Here is a 19149-nt window from a genome sequence, read left to right as displayed (position 1 = left end):
CCAGGCCACGTGGAAGTTCCCAGGCCAGGGGGTGAATTGAAGCTGCAGCTGCCAGCCTAAACCACAATCACAGCAATGCAGGATCCAGGCCATATCTGTGACCTACACCATAGCTCATGGCAATGCCGGATCCCTAACCCACTGAGTTTGATCCCACCCAGGGATCAAACCCAAGACCTCATGGATTCTAGCTGGGTTCATTACCAATGAGCCATGATGGGAACTCCAAGGCCAAAGTTCTTAAACCTGCAGGGCTCTGATATTAAACTATGCACCTAAAACTGTCTGGAAGCAGATATCCTAACACATCCTCTAGGCTTAGGCCTCTCCTACCTTAAATAGGAGCTACCTCTCCCTTCAATATCCTCTTCAACAATAGCCATCATGATCTCATTTTAACTCGTACCCCTGGCCAGATTCTTTAAAGCTCATCCTCAACTCCCTCACACTCAATTATATTATATTCTCATTACCTCCCAATCTAACTATACCACTGAGAGTTCCTGCTCTAATGACCAGGACCTTCCAGTCACTAAATTTAGTGGGCATCTTCAGTCCTCCTTTTACATGACAAGGTCGACCATTCACATTCTCTTTTTCCCAAGACATTCTCTATCTTTGATTAAAAAACAAACAAACAAAAAAACCTCTTGGCTTTTCTGTTTCTTCAACTACTCCCTCTAAGTCGCTTTTGTGGGCCTTTTTTCACTCATTTTCTCACACATTTTACTCACCAACTCATTCATTCATTCAGCAAATATTTGTAGAGCAATTACATGCACCAGGCATTGAGCTAAGAACACTAAGGTAAATAACTAGATATTTGTTTACATTCTTCCCTGATGCATCCCTAAACTCAAATTCAAACGACTTAGGAGGCAAGGCAGCGAGTGAAGACAGTATGAGTGCTGAGATCACAGAAAAGTGCATGCCCTACCCAAAGCATTCACATTCAACCTTAAAAAACAATACAGGGGAGTTCCATCGTGGCTCAGCAGAAATGAATCTGACTAGCATCCATGAGGATGCAGATTCAATCCCTGGCCTTGCTCAGTGTGTTAAGGATCCAGCATTGCCATGAGCTTCAGTGTAGGTCACAGACACAGCTCAGATCCTGCGTTGCTATGGCTGTGGTGTAGGCTGACAGCTGTAGCTCTGACTCGACTCCTACCCTGGGAACTTCCATGAGTCTAGACTTCTTTTCTGAACTCTAGACTTATATCCCAACTGCCCAGAGGACATATCTCTCTGGATAAACTAATGGCACTTCAACTTCAACATGGCCTAAATGAACTCATGATCTGCTCTCTCCACATACCTGCACTCATTCAGTTTTTGTTGTTGTTGTTGTTTTTTTGGCCATGCCCATGGCATGTGGAAGTTCCCAGGCATGGATCAAACCCATACCACAGAAGTGACAAGAACAGATCCTTAACCCACTAGGCCACCAGGGAATTCCACGTGTCTCCTTTTTTCTTTTTTCCTTTAAAAAAAACGTTTTTATTAGAGTATAGTTGATTTACAATATGGTGCCAAGGAACTCCATGTCTCTTAAATTAGGGAATGCAACCACCATTTACCACCCTGCCACCTAAGTCAGAGACCATTCCCCTTTTCCTCCCACACCAGTTCAAGCAACCCTGTCCTATCAATTTTACTTCTAGAATCTTCCCGTTTTTTTCTTCATCTCCCCTGACACTACACTTAATGATACCACAATCCTCTCTCTCCTAGTAAGCGTAAAATCCCTCTAACTGGTCTGTCTTCAGTATTACCCCTCTGAGCCATCCTCTAAAGCACAGAGAGAAAAATCCTTCCAGAATGCAAATCTGATCAAGATTCTATTGTTTATACTTTCAATGAATTTTTCTGCCCTTAGGAGAAAGCAAATATTCTTGGATCTGGCCTTGTTAACCTCTGCTGCTCAATCTTACCATATCCTCACTCCCATTTAGTATTTCTGCTCAGCTCAGTTTCTCTCTTGCTACTAGGCATCCGAATTTGCTATCTCCTCTGCCACACTCCCCACTACTGATTCCTTCTCACTCTTCTATTCTTCTTAATTAAGTCATTTCCTTCAGGAAAGCTTTCTTGACCCTCCTAACTGAATGTGCTTCCACAGGACCCAACACTGCCCTATTTTAACATTTCTATAATTATCTGTTTACTCTTTCTAAATAGTACTCTCTGCACCAGGAACAATAAATATCTAGTGAATAAAAGAATGAATATGCAACAAGAAGACCCCAAAAATGGGTATGAGTTTGAGTCTTAAAGTAATCCTAGTGCTTCTTACATCCCTCTTCTTTTCCTAAAAAATTTATTTAGGGATGGAGCTCCTGCTGTGGTGCAACAGGATTGGTGGTGTCTTAGGAGCACCGGGACTCAGGTTCGATCCCTGGCACAGTGAGTTAAGGATCTGCAGGTTAGGTTGCAACTGCAGCTTGAATCTGATCCCTGCCCAGGGAAATCCACATGCCTCGGGGCAGCCAAAAAAATTTTACTTAGAGAACAGCAGGTTAAGGATCTGGTGTTATCACTGCAGCAGCTTGGGTGTCTGCTGTGGCAAGGGTTCAATCCCTGGCCCAGGAATTTTTATATGCCTTGAGTGTGGCCAAAAAAAAACATATTTAGAGAGATTCTGAATATCTTCAGAAGCATTTTCTGACTCCGAGGTAGGGCTCTTGGATATGGATCCATTTTTTTTTCATGGGAGTGGGGAAAACCACCATGTGTGCAGACTGCAGCAGAGAGAACAACAACATAGAGAGCCCAGGTGCCACACCTCAGGTCCATCCCTGAGCTACCTACTCTGTAGGAGTGAAACAACTCTATGGCGCGGAGCACATCAAATTTTCGGGCCATGAGGAACTTGACAGCCACATTCCAGGAGAGGGGGGAAACGTTGTACTGAACTGTCCACTTGTTAATCTCTTCAAGAAACTGCTTGGTGGCCTGTTTGACAAAGAAAGTAAAGAATAATTAGTTGTTAGAGAACATATTTACAGAAACCAAAACACAAGAAAGGAAAAAAATATAACTTTCCCCACCCAGCAAGTCTGAACCTGGGAGGCAAGGGAAAAAAAAAAAGCAAGAAACAGATTGGAAACTAGAAATTCTTAAAATTCATACAACTCAAGAGGCCAGAAGCCAGAGCCAGGTTCAAAGGGCTTAGCAAAGGGATGTATGAAGATATAACAAGGACGGGTGATCAAGGCTCCCAAATTACATGCAAATTACTGGTCCAAAAGCAAACAAAAACAAAAACAAAACAAAAAACCAGCAGAGTTTGTTTTGTTGTTGTTGTTGTTATTGTTTATAAGGTTAAAAAAAAATAGGTGGATGGGCCCTCTAAAGAGTTACTGCACAATGCACAATGTCTCATCTGCAGCTTTGGTCCCATAAGCCAAGAGCACAGAATAAAACAAGAAAATGGTTTTGTTTTTGGAATCAGCAATACTATTGAGAATAGCAAACCTTTTAGGAAGAATTTAACAAATCTGAATGCCAAATGCTCTTTGCACTGACTCACCCCACAGGACTTGTGATTCATGGCAGCCCCCAAAACTGGGCACTAACGTCCAGAGAGTCATTAAAGCTCCTCTGGATAATAGTTCAGGGGTGGGATGTGAGGGCGGAGAGCCTACTATTGGGGAAGGAGAGGGAAGCTTTCATTTTCATTGTTTGATCCCAAGCTGGCAGGATGCCTATTTCCGTAATTGTTCCTATCTCTCAATTAACCTACGTTCTTTTATCCTCTCTCACCATGTTTCCCCTCACATTTATAATCAGTTGCTGCTCTAGCCAAACTACCCTTCTGTTTCTTCATTTTATAAGAGAATTCACGTTGGGAATTTTTTTGCATGCATATTCTAAATTGCTAAACATTTTCTGCATGGCTATTTGGTCCCCTCCAACCAGAAACTTTTCTCACATATTGATCCAAAATGTGATTAACTTAATGAGAATTCTTAAATTTAAATGATCAGCCAATCAACTCTACTATTAAGAGGTATTTACTCAACTATTATGTATTTTTAATGTCCGTGCTAAGTATAAGGAATACAAACATGAGTTACTTCAAAAGGTGTAAGATCAACCTATTATGTGACCATGGTCTCCTCAACTCTGATTTTTTAATTGAAAAACAAGGAAGAAAGGGTAACAGGAATGACCTACTTCAGAGTCTTGGCAATAAGTCCTACCTTGCAAATACAATCCTAATTGCTACATACGTGTTTAAACAACTAGCAAACTAGAGTTCCTGAAGAGTCAGCAATACCTCATAGCAGAGTACCTAATTCATCCCGCATTTCTAGGAAAGGAAAAAGGCCCTTTACAAATCGAGTAAAATCTAAGCTCCCTGTGGCTGCACTTGAGCTTTAGAACTCTCCAACGAGGCAATACACCTCACACTAACTAGAAAAGGAGAAAACCAGCAAAACTCATCAGGCAGAGTACATAAATAAAAAGAACCAAGAAAAAAAGACTATGAAGAAAAGCTTTCAGATGATCACTTTAGCCCAGAACCAGTAAAGTCAGACCAGAGAAATGAGTTCCAGAGGAGACAACAAGACAAACTTAAGATGCTCCACCAGAAAACAGTTTTGAGTTGCCTCTGTGGAGTGAGTGGCCGGCATCAGAATGAGGAAAGACGGAAGAGAAAAGAAGGGAAGCCTGTACAGAAAGATCCTAGAAACAAAACTTCAATGAGTCCAGAAGGTCCAAGGAAATTTTGTAAAAAGTCATTCCAAAAAATTTTTTCTTTTTTTGCTTTTTAGGGCTGCACCTGCGGCACACGGAGGTTCCCAGGCTAGGGGTCGAATCAGAGCTATAGCTGCCGGCCTACATCACAGCCAGAGCAACACAGGATCCAAGCCTCGTCTGTGACCTACACCACAGCTCACAGCAACACTGGATCCTTAACCCACTGAGCAAGGCCAGGGAAAGAACCTGTGTCTTCATGCTAGTCAGATTCGTTAACCACTGAGCCACAACAGGAACTACTAAAATTTTTTTTATTATAGTTGATTTACAATGTTCTATCAATTTTTGCTATACAGAAAAGTGACCCAGTTATACATATATATATATACATTCTTTTTCTCAAATGAAAGCCATTTGGTTTTTTTGTGTTGTTTTGGGTTTTTTTTTTTTGTTTTTTTGTTTTTGCCTTTTTCTACGGCCACTCCCTTGGCATGTGGAGGCTAGGGATCTAATCAGAGCTACAGCTGCCGGCCTATGCCACAGCCACAGCAACACAGGATCTGAGCCACATCTGCGACCTACAGCACAGCTCATGGCAACGCCAGATCCTTAACACACTGAGCAAGGCCAGGGATCAAACCTGCAGCCTCATGGTTCCTAGTCAGATTCGTTAACCACTGTGCCATGACGGGAACTCTGAAAGCAATTTGTTTTTTAATTAACATATCATCTTTTAAAGCCAGCACTCTCCTGGGCTTCTCTGAAGCTACCTGAAAAATAAAACACCAGAATAATAGAATATACTTTTTTCCCTTCTTATAATAAAAACAATAAATCGACAAATCAATATGCAGGTAGGAGGGGAAAATATAGTTAATTGACCATTAGGTGATATGAAATCATCACATGTCCAAATGTTAAGATGATTCTTCCTTTTTCATAAATAAGCCGTGTTCCAATAAGAGACACACAGGTTTCATACACTTCCTTCAAGGTACATATTGGATTCCTTCTCACCAAATTCAGTTCCTTCAAAGTTCTTTTCTTTCTTCTTTTTATGACCGCACATGCAGCACATGCAAGTTCCCAGGCTAGGAGTTGAATTGGAGCTGCAACTGAGACCTACGCCACAGCCACTGTAACACCAGATCTGAGAGGTATCTGTGACTCTACACAGCAGCCTGTGGCAATGCTGGATGCTGAACCCACTGAGTGAGGCCTGGGATCAAACCCACATTCTCACAGAGACTATGCTGGGTTCTTAACCCACTGAGCCACAATGGGAACTCATCCTGCAAGGTTCCTAAATGTCCTGTAGATCCTAAGAGCTGTTGCCTTGAGCTGACCTCTGTCCCCTGCTGGTCAGGATGTTATTCTTGGCTTTAAGCACAGGAACAATTCCTCCAGATTTGATCTGTCTAGGCCTTGCATGAAGAGAGTCTAGTGTACCATAAACAGTGATGTGATATTTATAGATACAAATACACATACACACCACCTACTATGTTCAGCCCGAGATTCACCCCTGCATCACCATTCCTCTGGTGGAAAAGATGAACCTCTTAAAGAAGCTAGAAAGGATGGCCTCATCTTCAAAAGCCTCTCTCGGAGTTCCCGTCATGGCTCAGCGGTTAACGAACCCGACTAGGATACATGAGGATGCGGGTTCGATTCCTGGCCTTGCTCAGTGGCTTAAGGATCCAGGCGTTGCTATGAGCTGTGGTGTAGGTCTCAGACATAGCTTGGATCCCAAGTTGCTGTGGCTGTGGCATAGGCCAGCAGCTACAGTTCCAATTGGACCCCTAGCCTGGGAACCTCCATGTGGGTGTGGCCCTAAAAGACAAAAAAAAAAAAAAAAAAAACCAAAAGCCTCTCTCTATACACAGTTGATCAGATCTCTCCCTCTATTTATATGGGATTTGGTGCAGGCACTAAGTATAGACCGATTTGTGGCTGTTATCATAAAAAGTCCCATATATTTTAATGAGCAACACACTCTTCAGAAGGGATAATTGAAATTTCTGAAATTAATATTCAGTGTATTTCCTGGTAAAAGAAAGAATGAGACAAAGGATGAGTCATAGCTTACAAAAGACTTCAGCTCAAGGCTAATGACGATGCAGATTCAATCCCTGGCCTTGCTCAGTGGGTTAAGGATGCGGCATTGCCTTGAGCTGTGGTATAGGTCACAGACGTGGCTCAGATCCCTTATTGCTGTGGCTGTAGCATAGGTGGGCAGCTACAGCTCCAATTCGACCCCTTCCCTGGAAGGGAATGCCTCAGGTAAGACCCTAAAAAAGGCACACACACACACACACACACAAAATCAACATTCATTACGATTTTCTTTTAATTAGCCAAGTAGGAATAGAGGGATTTACCTTAATTTGGGAAGGACTACCTAAAAGAAATCTAAGCAATCATCTTACTAAATGGTAAAACATTAAAAGCATTTTTTTTTCCTATTAGAGGGGAAGACCAGGAGGCCTTGTATTACCACTATCAGTAACACTGTACCGAAGGTCATATAATACAAGACAAAAAGAAATCTGGTTCAGGAGTTTCTGCTGTAGCACAGTGGGTTAATAATCTGGCTTGTCTCTGGGGTGTTGCCGGTTCAATCCCCGGCCTGGTATAGTGGGTTAAGATCCAGCGTTGCCACAGATATGGTGTAGGCCACAGAGAGATGCGGCCAGGATTACACACCTGGCCTGGGAACTTCCACATGTCATGGGTGTGGTCGAAAAATAAAAAAAATTTAAAAAAAAAGGAAAGAAACCTGACTCATAAAGACAGCAACTTAAAAGAGAAAAAAAAAATCCAGAAATAACCTCATGTAAATATAGAATATTTTAATATAATCCTTTGTGTATATGTGTTACAAATGCTATGCCAATTAACAGGAAAAGTGTATTACATGAATTTGTTCATATATGCATAAAATACATATAGGAAAATACAAAAAAAAACTGAGACGAAACAAATTAGGGCCAGAAAAAAGGGTGGAAGGGTAAACTATAAGCTTTTAAGTCCATGCAAAACCTAGTCAAAAGCTAAATAAAATGTATAGATTTTAGGAGTTCCCGTCATGGCTCAGCAGAAACAAATCTGACTAGTATCCCTGAGGATGAAGTTTCGAGCCCCTGGCCTCACTCAATGGGTTAAGGATTTGGTGTTGCTGTGGGTGTGGCGTAGGCCAGTGGCTACATCTCTGATTCAACCCCTAGCCTGGGAACCTCTATATCTCATGAGTACAGCCCTAAAAAGACAAAAAAAAAAAAAAAAGTATAGATTTTAAAAGATAAATAAGGGATTCCCTTGTGGCCTAGTGGTTAAGGATAAGCACTGTCACTACTGTGGCTCAGGTTACTACCGCAGCTCGGGTTCGATCCCTCTCCTGGGAACTTCCGCGTACCATGGATGAGGGCAAAAATAAATAAATAAAATAAAATAAAAGATAAATAAAAAGATGTCATTTTTGCCTATCAACTGACAAAAATTAAAAAGACTGGAATTCCTGCTGTGGCATGGCAGGTTAATGATTAGACCTGACTCCCTGGTGGCACAAGTTCAATTCCCTGGGGGCCTAGTGTTTAAGGATTTGGTGTTGTCACCATTGTGGCTCAGGTTTGATCCCAGGCATGGGAACTTCTACATGCCACAGGCATGATGAAAAACAAACAAACAATGCCACCTTACTTAATTTAGTATGATAACCTCTAAGTTCATCTATGTTGCTGCAAATGGCATTATTTCTTTTTTTTTATTTTTACCATTTAAAATTGAAGTATAGCTGATTTACAATGTTGCATTAATTTCTGCTGCACAGAAGTGATTCAGTTATACATATACATAGTTATACACATACTTTTTAAATATTCTTTTCCATTATGTTTTATCATAGGATACTGAATATAGTTCTCTGTGCTATACAGTAGGACCACGTTGTTTATCCATTCTATATATAATAGCTTACATCTACTAACCCCAACATCCCACTTCATTCCTCTCCCAACTCCCCCGTCCCTGGCAAGCACAAGTTTGTTCTCTAAACCTGTGAGCCTGTGTCTGTTTTGTAGATAGGTTAATTTGTGCCATATTTTATATTCTACATATAGGTGATATCATACAGTATTTGTCTTTCTCTTTCTGACATACTTAGTATAATGATCGATATTTGCATCTATGTTGCTGCATGCAAATGGCATTATTTTGTTCTTTTTAATGGCTGAATAGTATTCCATTGTATATATGCACCACATCTTCTTAATTCATTCAACTGTCCATAGATAACTAGGTTGTTTCCATGTCTTGGCTACTGGGAATACTGCTGCTATGAACAAAGGAGTATATGCACCTTTCTGAATTATAGTTTTGTCCAGACACAAACATGACACAAATGTACCTATTTGCAAAACAGTAACAGACTCAAATGAAGCTATCTACAAAACAGAAACAGATTTACACAAGACAGACTTGTGGCTGTCAAGGGGGAGGGGGTTGGAAGAGAAATGGAGTGGGAGTTTGGGATTAGCAGATGCAAACTATTACACATAGAATGTATAAACAAGGTCCTACTGCATGGCACAGGGAACATCCTGTGATAAACCATAATGGAAAATTAATATAAGGAAGAATGTGTGTGCGCATATATACGTGTGTGTGTGTGCATACACACACACGTATATATACACTGAATCACTTTACTCTACAGCAGAAATTAGTACAACACTGTAAATCTACTATACTTAAATTTTTTAAGATGTTGCAACGAATGCTGGATAAATGTTAATTCACTGTAGCACTGTTTCTAATTGCAAAATATTATAAATAATCTAAACGATCAACAATAAATAAATCAACAATAAATAAGGAAAGGAATAAATTATGTCCATACAATGGACCACTGTGCAGCCATCAAAGCAATCATAGTTCTCTGCTAAAGACATTAATACACCACAAACATGGCATCAATCTGTAAAATACTGAACCAAAACTCTTTATTCTTTTGGTTCCATGTTATTTTATTACTTTCCTTCCATAAAAAAATAAAATGGATAAGTACACATGAATTTGAAATTGATCCAAAATAGTTCTATTTGCTTACTTTAATTACTACCAGTGTTATTTAAATTATACTATAATAATTATTGCCACCAAAAACTTTATTAGAATGAAAAAAAAAAAAACAAAAAACTGTCCAATGGGCAGTCCTCCAAATTCCTAACAACAACAACAACAACATTGGAGGAGTTACACCATCTCTGGAGCACTGGGACACAGGTTCAATCCCTGGCCTAGCAAAGTGGGTTAAAAGATCTGGCATTGCCAGCTGCTGTGTAGGTCACAACTGCAGCTCGGATATGATCCCTGGCCTGGGAACTCCACATGCCAAGGGTAGCCAAAAAAGAAAAAAAAATTGGGAATGAAAACCAAATCTGGGAGTTCCCATTGTGGCTCAGGGGTAACGAACCTGACTAGTAACCATGAGGATGCAGGTTCGATCCCTGGCCTTCTTGCTCAGTGGGTTAAGGATCCAGCACTGCCATGAGCTGTGGTGTAGGTCTAAGATTAGGCTTAGATCCTATGTTGCTATGATTGTGGTATAGGCCAGCAGCTATAGCTCTGATTCAACCCCTAGCCTGGGAACTTCCATATGCCACGGGTACAGCCCTAAAAACAAACAAAAAAAACATAAGCAACCAAATATGTCCAGCTATTTCTTTTTTGGGGGGCCTCACAAGGGGCATGTGGAAGTTCCCAGGCCAGGAACTGAATCTACACCACAGCAGCAACCCAAGCTGCTACAGTGCCAATGCATCGGATCCTTAACCCACTGCACCACAAGGAAACTCCTGTGCAGCCATTTCTAACTATAAATAGTTCTCACTTTAAATGCAATAACTGACATTTTCCTTTTTTCTTTTTTTGGTTTTGTTTGATTTGGGTTTTTCTGGCCATGCCCATGGCATGTGGAAGTTCCTAGACCAGGGATCAGACCTGTATCACGGCAGTAGCCCAAACCGCAGCAGTGACAATGTCAGATCCTAAACCCACTGAGCAACAAGGGAACCCCATCCTTTCATTGATTTTTTTAAAAGAAAAAGACAACTTTTTCCACAAAAAAAAAAATGAACTTACTGCAGATCAATTAACCAAGTAAAAATGGTTAACATTTCAGTGGTTAATCAATCATCTATACTCCTAGTCTACCTCTACCTGGGATTAGTTCCTGTATCATTCTTATAGTAGTTAAAACATATATACAGGAGTTCCTGCTGTGGCTCAGTGAGTTAAAAGCCCTACTCGTATCCATGAGGACAAGTGTTCTATCCCTGTCCTCACTCAGTGGGTTAAAGGATCCACCATTGTCCCAAGCTGTGGCATAGGTCTCAGATGTGGCTCAGATCTGGTGTTGTTTTGGCTGTGGTGTAAGTGGGTGGCTACAGCTAGGATTTGTTTTGACCTCTAGCCTGGGGACCTCCATATGCCCTGGGGTAGCCCTAAAAGACAAAAAATGAAAGAAAAAAAGAAATACATATAGAAAGGCAACAGAGGTAGTGCTTACAATCAGACCTGCTCACTTTATTTATTTGCTATTTTTTTAAGGCAGTATCTGCGGCACATGGAAGTTCCCAGGCTAGGGGTTGACTCAGCTGCAACCACAGGCCTATGCCACAGCCACAGCAACTCAGGATCTGAGCCACGTCTGCAACCTACACCACAGCTCATGACAACGACAGATCCCTTAGCCCACTGAACAAGGCCAGGGATCGAACCAGTGTTCTCATGAATGCTAGTTGGGTTTGTCTTCACTGAGCCACAGCCAAGAACTCTTTTTTTTTTTTTTTTTTAAGTATTTACAGTGTGCTCAAATCTAATTGAATTCTACTCACCTTTCCTTCATTGTCCCTATTTATTTTATCTACTGGTTTCCTGTAACCAACAGCTTAAAACAACACCTAGCACAGAATCTTCCGCAGTGGGTATTCAAAATTTTTTTCTTATTTTAAAAGATATCCCCACATCATCAGTTCTCTTATTTTGATAGCCATGTGTTGTAAGATATAAAATCTCTTTCTTTTACTCATTAAGAGATCAAGGAAACTTCAAAGTCCTACAAATCCCATCAAAAATGCTAAATCCAGATAACCATGAAGGAAGGCCTAACACCATCCTCCTGATGAAACCAAATAGGACTGAAAATCGTGACTCCTCCATCTATTACATTAAGCACTATGCCAGAACCAAAAAGAAGAAAAGCTAACTGCTATTAAAGGATTAACATGACAATGAAAACTGAAAAGCAGGAAACCCAAAGTAGGGCTGAGCAAGTGAAGCTTCCCATAAGAGTCCAAAGCATCAAGCAATACTGAAGGGCCAGAGTTAATTGAGCTATTAAACATGAAAAGCTATTCAGTGTTAATAACTTCCTACCAGCAGAAGGGAAGGGCGAGGGTTTAACAGCAGTCTACCAGGAAAGTGGGAAGGCCCAGATCAGTAACAGATGTTCCCCAATACATGATGAACAAAAAATGTTCTACTCATAAAATGGGAAAAAGACAGTCTTTTCGGCAAGCAGTGCTGGGAAACCTGGACAGCTGCATGTAAATCAATGAAACTAGAACACACCCTCACACCATGCACAAAAATAAAATCAAAATGGCTGAAAGACTTAAATATAAGACAAGACACCATCAAACTCCTGGAAGAGAACATAGGTAAAACATTCTCTGATAACAATCTTATGAATTATTTTCTCAGGTCAGTCTCCCAAAGCAACAGAAATAAGAGCAAAAATAAACCAATGGAACCTAATCAAACTGACAAGCTTTTGCACAGCAAAGGAAACAAAAAAGAAAACAAAAAGACAACTTACGGAATGGGAGAAAATAGTTTCAAATGATGCAACTGACAAGGGCTTAATGTCTAGAATATACAAGCAATTTATACAACTCAACAGCAAAAAAGCCAACCACCCAACTGAAAAACAGGCAAAAGACCTGAATAGACATTTTACCAAGGAAGATGTACAGATGGCCAACAAGCACATGAAAAAATGTTCAACATCACTGATTATTAGAGAGATGCAAATCAAAACTACCACGAGATACCACCTCACACCAGTCAGAACGGCCATCATTAATAAGTCCACAAATAACAAATGCTGGAGAGGGTGTGGAGAAAAGAGAACGCTCCTGCACAGTGGTGGGAATGTAAGCTGGTACAGTCACTATGGAGATCAGTGTGGAGGTATCCTAGAAATCTATACATAGAACTACCATAGGACCCAGGAATCCTACTCTTGGGCATATATCCAGACAAAACTTTCCTTAAAAAAGACACATGCAGCTGCATGTTCATCGCAGCTCTATTCACAATAGCAAAGACATGGAAACAACAAATGTCCATTGACAGATGATTGGATTAGGAAGATGTGGTATATATACACAATGGAATACTACTCGGCCATAAAAAAGAATGGAATGATGCCATTTGCAGCAACATGGATGGAACTAGAGACTCTCATACTGAGTGAAGTAAGTCAGAAAGAGAAAGATAAATACCATATGATATGGCTCATATCTGGAATCTAATATAAGGCACAAATGAACCTTTCCATAGAAAAGAAAATCATGGACTTGCAGAATAGACTTGTGGTTGTCAAGAGGGAGGGGGAGGGAGTGGGGTGGTTAGGGAGCTTGGGGATAATAGATACAAACTATTGCCTTTGGAATGGATAAGCAATGAGATCCTGCTGTGTAGCACTTGGAACTGTGTCTAGTCACTTATGATGGAACATGATGTGGGAAAATAGAATGTGTACATGTATGTGTAACTGGGTCACCATGCTGTACGGTAGGAAAAAAAAATTATATTGGTGAAATTACTATTAAAAATAGTAATAATAATAAAATGTATTAAGATGGGAAAAAAAAATGTTCTACTCCTTTCAAAATGCCTTCTGCCTTGGCTCATGGTTCCCTTCCTTAAGTAGAGAGCGCTGGTCCCATATCACAGTACAGAAGACAATTCAGTCCATTCATTTGTTAGAGCAAGACTTTGCCCTCAGCTCCAGTTCACACAGGCCAAAGAGTGTGATCCAGCAAGAAACAGCAAAGGTAGCAACCTTTGTAAAGCCTTTAACCTGCACCAAAGAAGGAACTGTATACACATCATATCCAACAGCCTAGGCACACTAAGTATTATTAACTACATAAAGAAATCGAAGCACACAGAGCCTAAATAAGCAAGCTGCCCAAGGTCCTTCAACTCAGTAAATGAAGAGCTGAGATGCTAAGGTTTTGAGGTTTGAATTAAAGTCTTTTCAAATCCTACAACTGTTCCACCCACTAATGGCCTTGAGAAATGCAGGATATACACCATTCATCTCATCAGTATGTATGTTATCTGACATACATATTATGTCATATATGACATTATATATAACATATGTTTATGACATATTATATAGTATGACATATATATTATGTCATGTGCTTGTCTATGCACAAAATTATTCTGGAAGATGTAAAAGAAACTGGCAACACTGGTTGTCTCAGAGATCTAGGTGGCTGAGATACATGGCAAGAGGGAGAATACTTACCAGATTCTCTTGTACGTTTTTAAGTTTAAATAATGTGACTATATTATCTACCCCCAAACTAAAATGTATTACTTTTACGCTTATATATGTTGTTTAAAGACTTTAAATATATAGTCTTTAACTAAACCATATTAGCTTTAACTAAAAGACTAATATATATATACAGTCTTTAACTAAATTATAACTATGTATTTAGTCTTTAACTAAAATATATATATTACCTAAAATATACACACACAGACATGTGGATATCTGAACACAAATGGTCTAAAATGTGTTTTAAATTATGCCCCCAAATGATGAGTTTGTTGACAGTCTAAAAGTCTTCTTATCAAGGCCAAAGATAATGAGTTAGGGAGCTCTACAAAGGGGTAAAGGCTCATAGCCACTTTTAGGAACCTTTAGCACTAAACAGGGTATGTGCCAAGGCACTGTAAAAATTGTGCCACACCTGCTTTCCTGCTGGAGGCCTTTGCCAATAGCATGTTTACTAAATCCAATCTGGTATCTCTCCTCTCAGACTTAAAAATCACTCCCCAGACAAAGGTTATCAAAAAGGATGAAGAACTCCCAAAGACAACAGAAGAACATGGAATACAACATAGACAAAAAACAGAAAACAAAACAAAACAGAAATCTGGAGAATCAACAGGAAGCTCCTCACCATCAGCAAAAGCAAAGTCATCTTGGTTTCCAGAGATGGGAGTTGAGAGGAGTGGCGGAAGGAAAGGTCACTCTCCATAAGGAAGAACCCAAAGGCAGCTTGCCAACTGCTACCCATTCTAGCTGCTTAGTAAGAGGGTAAACCACACAATCAGAAGAAACCTGGAAAGTCTTTCTAGGGCAGGGGGGGAAACTAAAGGACTTGGAGGACCTAGGAGATGAGGGAGGCATTTAGTAACAATTTTTATCTCTTTATCCAATTGATGGTTGAGACTTTAGAAAAGATAGGAGGAATGTGAATGATGGTCAATAAATTGGAGATCATGTTGGAACTTTCTTTTTCTTTTTTTTTAGGGCCACACCTGTGGCATATGGAAGTTCTCAGGCTAGGGGTCGAATTGGAGCTGCAGTTGCAGGCCTCTGCAACAGCCACAGCAATGCCAGATCCAAGCTGTATCTGTGACCCACACCACACGCAGCTCACCGCAATGCTGGATCCTTAACCCACTGGATGGGGTCAGGGATTGAACCTGAAACTTCATGGATACTAGTTGGGTTTGAGCCACAACAGGAACTCCATGCTGGAACTTTCTTCTCGTTTCCCTACTCCCAACACTGGCTTAGTTACTCCTATTCACCCTTTAGGTGTCAATCTAAACAGCACTCCTTCACCTTGGAAATCTTTACTGCCTTCCACCCAGGCACACAGTATTATAAAAAACTTATGTTATTGTCTACCTGCTCCCATTAGCATATAATGGGAATACAACATAGAAGAGAAACTCATCATTTGGTGGCATACTTTAAAACACATTTGGAGAGGTGTAGGGCCACGTCTTCCATGCTCACAAACGCATACTTAACAGCAAGCACAGTACACAGCACCATTTTGATGAGTAAATACTTGAATGATGATAGGTTCTCATTATTCCTACAGGAGTAGGAAAAATATGTTTGTCTGAATACCTGACAATCTGATTATGAGAGCTTAAAATTGAAAACAGAGGAAGAAAAAAATTCCTGGATAAAACTGGGAAAGAATATCAAGAACGGCATTAAAAAAGCAATGGAAGAGGTGAATATTAAATCACAAAAAGGACTATCTGAGAATTAAGTTGCCAATCTTTTTTGTTTCTTTTCTTTTCTTTTCTGCTTTTTTAGGGCCGAACCTGCAGCATATGGAAGTTCCCAGGCTTTGAGTCAAATTGGAGCTGTAGCTGCCAGCCTAAGCCACAGCCATAGCCACACAGGATCCAAGCAGCGTCTGTGACCTACAGCACAGCTCACAGCAACACTGGATCCTTAACCCACTGAGCAGGACCAAGGATCAAACCCGCACCCTCATGGCTATTAGTTGGGTTTGTTACCACTGAGCCACAATGGGAACTCCAAGTTGCCAATATCTTAACTTCAGACATCTATAACAGAGATATCCAAAATAAGTTTACAAATTTTATGAAATAAATAAGACATATCCCATGAGAATCCGAGTTTAATGAATTTTTGAATGCAGTTCCAGATCCCTCAACCCACTGTGCCAGGCTGGGGATTGAATCTGTGTCCTGGCGCTAGAGAGACAGAGCCAATCCTACTGTGCCACAGCAGGAACTCCTTAACCACTCCTTCCTATGGTTAAGTGTGCTACCACAGTGGGGCATATGATACCCTGTGGGAAATGATAAACAATCATACCCAAAGATGGTCAATTTTTTTAAAAAAGTAATAGTAATAGGACTTGTAGTGGGGAATTTTAAAGGATAGAAAAAAAATAAATAAAAAGATTTTAAAGAAATTCCCTGCAGGGAGGGAGACAAACAGATGTTTATTGAGAGCCTAGAGTATGCCTGCTGAGCCTGAGTTAAGCTCTGCATTCATGGTTTTTGCTGTTCTTGTTGTTGTTGTTTTGTCTTTTTGGGGCCCCACTCACAGCATATGGAGGTTCCCAGGTTAGGGGTTGAATCGGAGCTGTAGCTGCTGGCCTATGCCACAGCCACAGCAATGCCAGATCCAAGCCACATCTGCGACCTACACCACAGTTCACAGCAACACCAGATCCTTAACCCACTGAGCGGGGCTGGGGATCAAACCTGCATCCTCATGGATACTAGTCAGATTCATTTCCAATGAGCCACGACAGGAACTTCCTGCATCCATGTTTTATTCAAACTTTCCAACAGTAGGTATTAAGACATTTTATACATGAAGAAATGGAGGCCCAGACAAGTTAAAGTCCATGCCAACTCACACAACTCATGATAGTACAATCAAGATTCCTAAACAAAATCTGACTCTAAAGCTCACATTCTTTCCCTTGATTTGCTCTGCATCTATCCCTGGCCTTGTCTCATTGCTGTAAATGACTAAGATAAAGGCCCTGAGTCATGCTGACCATATAAGACAGTTTTTAACTAAGAGAACAAATATACTGTAAAAGAAAACACAGATCTAAAAGATCGAAACAGGAGAGAGGAGTTCCCGTCATGGTGCAGTGGTTTAACGAATCCGACTAGGAACCATGAGGTTGCGGGTTCGGTCCCTGCCCTTGCTCAGTGGGTTAACGATCTGGCGTTGCCGTGAGCTGTGGTGTAGGTTGCAGACGCGGCTCGGATCCCGCATTGCTGTGGCTCTGGTGTAGGCCGGCGGCTACAGCTCCGATTTAGACCCCTAGCCTGGGAACCTCCATATGCCTCGGGAGCGGCCCAAAGAAATAGCAAAAAGACAGGAAAAAAAAAAAAAAAAAGCAGGAGAGAATGGGCTAGAATGGTACTCAAAAGCAAGGCTTTGGAGTCAGACTCGGGTTTGAATCATCAGGTTCTATCACTATTGTTTAGAATGCAAGTAAATTACCTAACTTCTTTGAGCCTTAATTTCTACACCTTTATTTATTTATTTGTCTTTTTGCCTTTTCTAGGGCCGCACCCATGGCGTATGGAGGTTCCCAGGCTAGGGGTCTAAATTGGAGCTGTAGCCGCCGGCCTACACCAGAGCCACAGCAATTCGGGATCTGAGCCGCGTCTGCAACCTACACCACAGCTCACGGCAACGCCAGATCCTTAACCCACGGATCCTTAACCCACTGAGCGAGGCCAGGGATCGAACCTGCAACCTCATGGTTCCTAGTCAGAACTGTGTCACAATGGGAACTCCTTCTACACCTTTAAAATGGGAGTAATACCCCTTGAATCAGTATTATGAATTGGAGATAAAAAGTGATACTTTTTTTTCTTTTTCAGCCACACCTGTGGCATATTGGAAGTTCTTGGGCCAGAGATCAAACCAGCAATGCCACAGAGACAAGCCAGATCATTAATCTACTGTTCCACAGCGGGAACTCCAAAAACAGTATTTCTGAGGTTCTTGGCTCCTAAAGTTCAAGAAGTGGTAGTGAACACTGAATCTAACAAAATGATATTTAAGAAATATAAGTGCAAGAAAAATCAATCTTAGAAGCACCAGATGAAATTTAACAGAGGCACATAAGAAAAGTCTTAGGATTTCCTGCTGTTTCACAGGGGGTTAAGAATCTGACTGCAGTGGCTTGGGTCACTGCAGAGGCACAGGTTTGATCCCCGGCCCGGCACACAGTGGCTTAAGGATTTGGCACTGCCACAGCTGCAGCACACGTCACAGCTGTAGCTTGGATCCAGGAACTTTCATAGGCCACAGGTGCAACCAAAAAAAAAAAGAAAAAGAAAAAGATTTAGGAATCTTAGTTGACTCGAATCTATGAGTCAACAGTTTACTAAAACTGCCAAAAATTTGGAGCACATTACAGAAGCATGGTGCCCAAAACAAGTAAGCCCAAAACAAGAGGGCCTATCAGACTTCAACTGAAATGCTATCTTCAGTTCTGATGTTAAACCTTCAGATGGTCAAAAGTAAATCAGTATCAGTCCAGGAAAAGATCAGAATGGCAAGATGCTTTGAAAACACAGGAGCTAGTTCTTCTATCCTGGTTCTATATTCCCTTCCACTTCACACAGTGAAGCTACCTCTCAATTGCTTCCATTCCCTAATAACTAACACATCACCCCCGTAGCTCCTTCCCTCTCCCTTGATCTTCATCTTCTACTTCCCTCTCTCCCCCTCCCCACTGCCTCTCCTTAAACACCTCAAGCTCAATTTTGCCAAAGTCCAATGGATCTGACAGGAGTGACTTGATGACTTCTAGT

General features: G+C 40.9%; 1 protein-coding gene across 1 annotated transcript in view; it reads right to left on the bottom strand.

Moving 5' to 3' along the window:
* The window catches only part of PTPN9 (protein tyrosine phosphatase non-receptor type 9), an 86619-nt gene that overhangs the window by 49161 nt on the left and 18309 nt on the right, over positions 1-19149 (bottom strand). The window contains exon 2 of the mRNA XM_047795081.1: positions 2812-2955. Within this exon, the coding sequence (XP_047651037.1) occupies positions 2812-2955 (144 nt within the window). The remainder of the gene's footprint in view (positions 1-2811; positions 2956-19149) is intronic.

Source organism: Phacochoerus africanus, chromosome 9 (assembly GCF_016906955.1).
Source record: "Phacochoerus africanus isolate WHEZ1 chromosome 9, ROS_Pafr_v1, whole genome shotgun sequence".
Lineage (NCBI taxonomy): Eukaryota > Metazoa > Chordata > Mammalia > Artiodactyla > Suidae > Phacochoerus > Phacochoerus africanus.
The sequence above is the reverse complement of the archived record's forward strand: the minus strand, read 5'-3'. Positions and strand labels throughout refer to the sequence as shown.